At 51.7% G+C, this 8,177-nt stretch overlaps 1 protein-coding gene across 1 annotated transcript; it reads left to right on the top strand.

Annotated features, from left to right (window-relative positions):
* Nucleotides 1-211: 211 nt before the first annotated feature.
* Nucleotides 212-6,563, top strand: LOC123103844 (putative leucine-rich repeat receptor-like serine/threonine-protein kinase At2g24130). Its single transcript, XM_044525527.1, has 4 exons — nucleotides 212-673; nucleotides 740-833; nucleotides 1,821-5,900; nucleotides 6,004-6,563. Exons 3-4 carry the CDS (start codon nucleotides 3,332-3,334, stop codon nucleotides 6,393-6,395), a joined length of 2,961 nt encoding a protein of 986 aa, XP_044381462.1. The 5' UTR covers nucleotides 212-673; nucleotides 740-833; nucleotides 1,821-3,331; the 3' UTR covers nucleotides 6,396-6,563.
* Nucleotides 6,564-8,177: the final 1,614 nt, after the last annotated feature.

The following is an 8,177-nucleotide window of genomic DNA, read 5'->3' as shown; positions in this document are numbered from 1 at the left end:
CCTAAAAAGGGAAAACAAATATAAGGCCCAATTCTGAACTTATGTACTCCTAAAAAGGGAAAACAAATATAAGGCCCAATGGGTTATGGACCCAATAGAAACTCTTGCGTCTCCACCGACCGAACTTCCCTGTCGCCCGCTCTCCAGCCGTCGTACTGCAATTTCCGTTCCCTTCCCTAAAAAAAAAATGCAATTTCCGTTCCCACTCAAACCCCACGCCATTAGAAAAAAATGAGAGGGGAAAATCCCACTCAAACCCGACGACGGTGGGGAGCACGACGGCCGCGCCGGGCGGCACCATCGGCGCGGGCCAACGGTGGCGCGATCGGAGGCCCTCTTCATGGATTTGTAGCTGTACAGCCTGTGATCTCCTGGTTGTCTTGTCTGCCACCGGCTGGGCACCCGCGCGCCCACCACCTGCTCGTGCAAATGCGCGGCACAGCCCAGCACTTGCACCGCCTGCTGATCCCGATGCAGGCTACCTCCGGATGCTTGCCTACTAGGATCATGTGCAGCGTTGTTTGTGGAGACAACTTTCTGAAAACCAGAGATGCTAACCTGGCCCCAGAGGATTGGCATTATTGCGCAAATTAGGCTGAGGCTTGCGCTAGATGATTCAAAGGGTAGGGGCGGCGACTGCGAGCATGCCTGATGCACCTCCTCCTCGCATGAGGTAGGCCGTGTACAATGTTTTCCATTATCTCGGGACCCTTGTCTGATCAATTACATTTTGAGGCAGAAAATACAGAGGTCGTGTGCTCCTTCTGAAGAAGGCGACAGCAGACCGAAGCCCATTCACCCGGTGCCGGCTATGGATAACTTCAATTAAAAAGGTCAGAATTATGATAGATGGTGGCATGGCATTTTCTCTAGGCATTGCTAAAAAGATCAATGGATCATCTCAACTGGCAATAGTTTAGTTTCGTGAGCTATTGCTAGTGCTCGGCTCTAGAGGCTTCACTGCATATCCTCAGTCTCAAGTGATTCGAGTGTTAGGAAAAAAAGTGCCCCGCTGTACTTATTTACAGTTTGGCATGCACATAGAGCAATACAGAAGCCTCTATCTATCTCTGCTACTTATCTTGTCCTTCTACTTTACAAGGGAACGGTGTGAAACTAGCAGGACAAACAGTTTATCTGAAAAAACTAGCAGTGCAAACAACTAACAGAATCTGCTTGGTATCCTGCATATCAGGGAAGATGGAACAGTGCCAGACATCTACAAACTGAACATCTTGTTTGTTCCAGAGGGAAGTAAGCATCATGGAGCAAATGAAACACCTCAAGAGTGCCCCACTTGATTTTGGTTGAAAGGGCAGTCATGATGCACCTAACTACTCATTTAATAACAGCCTTAGACATTGTTTTTGGGCTACCTATGTATAAACAAGGTCTCATAGGTTAAGCTTTCTGGCCCACCCCTAGCTCGTGCATAACAGCATAGGTCACACTTGTAGGTTGAACTTTACTAGTAGTAGTACTAAAAATCTGCAATTGCAATATTGCATGATGGGGCCAGACTGTTGAAAAGTTTGTTCATGAATCACATGCCTGGGTTGCGAAAAATGTGGCTTTTCTCTGAACAGAGATGGCGTGTGCACGATAGATGCCCCGCTACTCTGCTCCTCTCTGGTGGATGTTAGCCTGAAACCAGATAGTTGAGATGACCCAGCTTTGTGTGGTTAAGTGAGTAGAATTTCTGTTTGTGCTTCTGTTTGTTACACACATGCAAAATTTGACATCTATAACTGCACATATGTGGAGCTGCTCGGCATGAATTGGTTCAGGCTTAAACTAACCAGATAGTAATTTTTTTACAGAGCTTGGCTTTTTTGGATGGTGGCGCCCGGCTTCTGCATGGAGGCATCGATTGGTGCACACAGTCAATACATAACCAGGTTGGCTCACTCTAGCTTTATCATGCTCAACTTACTGCAGATCTGTGTACACACGCTCCTAAAGTAGTGTTCAGATTAACTAATAACTCGGTCAGTACGCAAGGGGATCCTCTTGGCAAAGCACCACAACAGTACAGTATTTCCCGAGACAGATAACCCCAGCCATATTGGGCTACTGGCGCGAGTGCGCGCTGCCGAAGTTGAAGTGCCGAGCCGTCTCCGGTGGCTTTCCCACTGCCTGCACCCACTTATCGTGCACTGGGCAATCATAGCCGACGCACAAACAAATCAGTTAGGGGAAAAAGGAGAAAAACAAATGCTTGCAACGCAAAGGCTGTGCAACCTGCAATCGAAGAAGAAATCCATTACAGGTCGAGCTGGGCCAAATCCACTTGATCGCCCGTCCCTTCTGACGTCATTGAATTACTACTACTGGCCAGGCCTGCTGGACGGATCGGTTGGTTAAATCAGAGACCACCGACTCACTGACTGACAGCGAATGCAGGGTCATTTTGTTGAATTTCCAAAAGGATCGCAAGACTTTTGTTTTAGTCCTGACGTAACCTTCGTATACACGACCGAGGTTGATTAGATTAGTATAGGCTGGTGGGCTGGAAGAATCCGTTGATTGACGACCGACCGAGTGGTGTGCTACAAGGTCGTCTTTGTTCTCTTTGGTTATTCTACCTACCTTGTACTGTACGTACTGAACGCAAGAAATGAAATGGCTAGGAAATTCAAAGCCGGAGAATAAGTGTTGTTGGCTAGCTAGAACCGCTGGGTCGCTGATTGTTGCTCCCCGGCGGGCTGGCGGGTTCCGAAGCCGAATCCGCGACGTCCCGGTCGCCGGTCGGGATCTCATTCTTGCTCCACTCGGTCGGTCATCAATCAACGGATTCTTCCAGCCCACCATCCTATACTAATCTAATCAACCTCGGTCGTGTATACGAAGGTTACGTCAGGACTAAGACAAAAGTCTTGCAATCCTTTTGGAAATTCGACAAAATGACCCTGCATTCGCTGTTAGTCAGTGAGTCGGTCGTCTCTGATTTAACCAACCGATCCTTAATTCAATGACATACGATATTTAAGCGCTGGCCGGCCAGCCAGAAGGGACGGGCGATCAAGTTGATTTCGCCGGCTCGACCTTTAATGGATTTCCTCTTCGATTGCAGGTGGCACAGCCTTTGCGTTGCAAGCATTTGTTTTTGGCCGGTCGCCGTCACCTCATTCTCCATCCGTCTATCCTCGTCCCCAGTCCATATTTTCTGCAACCTGCTGCTGCATCCTTTCTGATCCATCTCTAGTACATCGAGGTCGAGCCTATAGAGAAGTCACCGGAGATGCTACCGCCATGTAGAACACTTAGCTAGCTCCGAGGTCCAAGCTACCTCCCATAGTCCATCACTGGCTGCATGCCTTCCCAGTAAAGCATGAGGGCTCCCATGGCCGTCAAGCTCGCGGCCATTCTCCTCCTCCTCCACCTCACACGCTTCCATGCCATGGCCGTTGCGACGGGTGAGCGGCGGGCTGGGACGATCGTCCGGCAGCAGCGTCGGTGGCAAGTGCTGCTACAGGAGAAGGCCACGCTCCTGGCATTGAAACGATCGCTCACCTTGCCGTCGCCGTCGGCTCTGGCCGACTGGAACGAGTCCAATGACGATGTCTGCGGCCTCACCGGCGTCGCCTGCGACTGGAGGCGGCAGCACGTCACCGGCCTCTCCCTAGGCGACATGAACATCTCTGGCCCCGTGCCGCCGGTCATCGGTAACCTCACGCGCCTCAAAAGCCTTGACATGTCTCGCAATTTCCTCGCAGGGCAGATCCCGGCCGAGCTCTCCAACCTCCGCGGCCTCGAAGTCCTCGACCTCGGCCACAACCAGCTCAGCGGCGGCATACCGCTGTCCCTCTCTGAGCTGGTAAGCTTGGGTTTCCTCTTCCTCAAGGATAATCAGCTCTCAGGCCCTATCCCGGCCGTTCTCTTCAAGAACTGCACCATTCTAAGTGTGGTCGACTTCGGCAACAACGATCTATCCCGCGAGATTCCCCTGGAAGCCTCGGCGAACATTTTTTTTCTCAACCTCTACTCCAACAGGCTAACCGGAAAACTACCATGGTGGCTCGCTAACTGCACGTATCTATACTTGCTGGATGTGGAGGACAACTCGCTCGCCGACGAGCTCCCCTCCGGCATCATAGCGGGCAAGCAGCAGCTCAAGTACCTGCATTTGTCCAACAACTACCGGTTCTCGAGCCACGACGGCAACACCAACCTGGAGCCCTTCTTCGCCGCAGTATCGAACTGCTCCCAAATACTGGAGATCGAGGCCGGCGCGGTGGGGATGGGCGGTCGGCTGCCAAGCTGGCTTGGCTCGTTGCTCCCACCAAACATGTCACACCTCAACCTGGAGCTCAACGAGATCCAGGGGCCGATCCCGGCCGACATCGGCGAAATGATAAACATCATGCTGATGAACCTCTCAAGCAACCAGCTGAACGGGACAGTCCTGGCATCCATCTGCGCGTTGCCGAAGCTCGAGCGCCTCTCCCTGTCCAACAACGGCCTGACGGGCATGATCCCGGCGTGCATAGGCAACGCGACAAGCCTCGGCGAGCTGGATCTGTCAGGCAATGCGCTGTCGGGGAGCATCCTGAGCGGCATCGGGACCGGGCTTGTCAACCTCTACCTGCAGAACAACCAGCTTTCCGGGGAGATACCGGTAAACCGCCTTGCCGAATGCATGCGCTTGCTCCACCTTGACCTCTCAAACAACAGCTTGACCGGAGAGGTACCATACATGGTCTCTGGCACCAACATTATATTTCTCAACCTGTCACACAACCAGATCAGAGGTGAGCTGCCGCGGGGGCTCGGTGACATGCAACAGGTGCAAGCGATTGACCTGTCCTGGAACAACTTCACAGGCACGATCTCTCCACAGCTTGGACTCTGCCGCGAGCTGGAGGTCCTCGACCTGTCGCACAATTCGCTCACCGGCGTCCTACCATCGTCCTTCGACCTCCTCAACGACCTGAAAAACCTGGACGTATCCCACAACTCCCTGAACGGAGAGATCCCTGCAAACCTGACAAAATGCACCAGCCTGAAACATTTCAACCTGTCGTACAACGACTTCGTCGGCCATGTGCCCACCATCGGCGTCTTTGCAGACTTCACCTTCCTGTCCTACATTGGCAACCCACGGCTCTGCGGCTTGGTGGTGAGGCGCAACTGCCAAAGGCACCGCCCATGGTATCAGTCCCGGAAGTATTTGGTCGTGATGTGCGTCTGCGCCGCCGTGCTGACAATCCTCTGCGCGGTTGGTGCCTGGAAGATCCAGGATTGGTTAGCTGCTGTGCAGGAAGACATGTTCAGGGGCCGACGCAGCGGAGGCTTGTCGCTGGTCATGAAGTATAAGTACCCGCGGATCACGTACCAAGAGTTGGTTGAGGCGACACAGGAGTTTAATGCAGACCGGCTGGTCGGAGCAGGCAGCTACAGCCGCGTGTACCGCGGCACGCTGCGGGACGGCTCCATGGTTGCCGTGAAGGTGCTGCAGCTCCAGTCAGGGAACTCGATCAAGAGCTTCAGCCAGGAGTGCCAGGTCCTGAAGCGCATCCGCCATCGGAACCTCATGCGGATCATCACGGTATGCAGCCTGGCGGACTTCAAGGCGCTGGTCCTGCCCTTCATGGCGAAGGGTAGCCTCGAGCGGTGCCTCTATGCTGGGCCTCCGGCCGAGCTCAGCCTGGTGCACCGTGTCAACATCTGCAGCGACATCGCCGAGGGGGTGGCCTATCTGCACCACCACTCACCAGTCAAGGTCATCCACTGTGACCTTAAGCCAAGCAACGTCCTCATCAACGACGACATGACCGCGCTCGTGTCTGACTTTGGCATTTCCCGGCTGGTCATGAGCGTTGGTGGTGTGGCCAACCCGGCCGACGTCGGTGCCTCCACCGCCAACATGCTGTGCGGTTCCATCGGATACATTCCTCCAGGTAAACCACACACTGCCAAAAGTTAAATCACAAGCTATCCTCGTGATGAGTTCACATGCTCTGAGTTCTGACTTCTGAGTGGTTTTTGGTCGATGGTCTGAAGAGTATGGCTACGGCTCGAACCCAACGACGATGGGTGATGTGTACAGCTTCGGCGTTCTGGTGATGGAGATGGTAACGAGGAAGAAGCCGACCGACGACATGTTCGAGGGTGGGCTGAGCCTGCACAAGTGGGTGAAGAGCCACTACCACGGCCGGGCCGACGCGGTGGTCGACCAGGCGCTGGCCAGGATGGTTCTGGACCAGACGCCTGAGGTGAGGAGGATGTCGGACGCGGCCATCGGCGAGCTGCTGGAGCTCGGCATTCTCTGCACCCAGGAGACCGCGTCCACGCGGCCGTCTATGCTGGACGCCGCCAACGAGCTGGACCGGCTCAAGCGGCACCTGGGCGGCGACACGACCGCTACATTCGAAGATATTGATGACTTAGCTTAGCGGTAGCAAGCTACGCATCCACGGAGTATAAATTAACAGGGATACGTTGTGTATGCGTAGTGAGGACTTTATGTGGTTCTGAACGAGGTAGATGGTCTTCTGAATATCACAAGATGTATGTATATCATTCTTTCAAGGTGTCTGATTTGATGTAATTTAAGCTTTGTACATAGGCTTGGTTATTATAATTATATAGACTGAATTAAGTTCAGGAAGTAATTAACTGATTAGCTTAGTGTGACGGCTATATTGTCCTAGTACCGTGTACACACCCGAAACCCTAAAACCCTTGCGGCGACTAGGTCTAGGCGACTCTGACAGCGCTCGCAGATCTCATCGGCGGGGCGCGCACATGTTCCGGCGACGATGGCGACATCAGGTGCGGGCAAGGGGAAGCAAGGAAGCGGCGCTCTCTCACCGCGCTCGGATCGGGCGCAGATGGAACCAGCGCTCGGCAAGCTCGACATCTCTAAAGAGGAGGCGACTCCTCTGGTGATCGATGACACGGACAACGGTGCAGCACCCAAGTGGCTACTGGCGGGCAAGGTCCTGTACAGAAATCTATTCCACATCCAGACTATTTCCAACGCCCTACATCCAGCATGGAGTAACCCTAGGGGCTTGGTTTTTCGTCCATTGAGGGAGAACATGTTCATAGTGGAGTTTGAATCTAAGAGAGACCGGGATTGAATCTGGGAGGGATCCCCATGGCACATCAGCAAACACGCAGTGATCCTTGAGGACTTTGAATCACACATGCAGCCTTCGGGACTCGAGCATGATTGGTTTGATGCCAAAAATTGGCATGCCAACATTTGGCAAATGCCAAATATTGGCTAGTGATTGGTTGGTTACCATGTTTACTTGTCAACCTCACAAGAAGTTGTCAAATTTTTGGCAACTTTTGATATTGTCAAATGTTGGCTTGCCAAATATTGGCAATGTCAAATGTTGGCATCAAACCAATTATCGTCTCAAATTTGATCGGTCGCCGGCATGGGCTAGGTGTAGCGACCAGACCTCAAACAGTCTAATCTCTGTGCTCCGGTATCATCCCTGGATCAGTAATGCTGACACCACACAGTACTCGGAGGATTTATAATAGAGTAGCAATCACACACTTATTACATCGAGTGTCTCCATAGAGAACTTATTACAATAAATATGTCTTAAGGCCATCTAATAACGATAACAGCGGAAGGCTTGGAAGATAAGTGAGTCCATCAACTCCAACAGCATCACTGAGTATAGAACCATGACATAAAAACTCCTTAATCGTCATCTGAAAAGTCTGCAACATTAATGTTGCAGCCCGAAACAGGTCAGCACATGGAATATGCTGGCAAGATAACACATAGAGAATAATGGAATGAAACAGCTATACTATATGCATATTTGGCTGGTGGAAAGCTCTATGGTTACAGTTTTGCGTAAAGCCAATTTTTCCCTACTACAAAGGAATAAATTTAATTACTATCATGGGGGTTGTTAAACATTGAGAATGGTTGACAGCATTCTCAATCCCAATTAAACATCATCATTAAACAAGCCCAACAAAATTAATTTAGGGTAACATGTTGAGATTCACATGATAATCCAGGTACTAGATACTCAAGATGTCCATAACCGGGGACATGGCTAACCATGATTAGTTTATTACACTTTGTAGAGGTTTGCGCACTTTTCCCCACAAGACTCGATCGCCTCCGTTTGGTTTCTCGCACTACATGGTGTTTGAGAAGACGGATGACCGAGACATAGTCTTTCAGAAGCGCTAGCACC

The sequence above is a fragment of the Triticum aestivum genome, chromosome 5A (assembly GCF_018294505.1).
Source record: "Triticum aestivum cultivar Chinese Spring chromosome 5A, IWGSC CS RefSeq v2.1, whole genome shotgun sequence".
NCBI classification, from domain to species: Eukaryota; Viridiplantae; Streptophyta; class Magnoliopsida; order Poales; family Poaceae; genus Triticum; species Triticum aestivum.
Note: the sequence above shows the minus strand (reverse complement) of the source record. Positions and strands in the feature narration are given on the sequence as shown.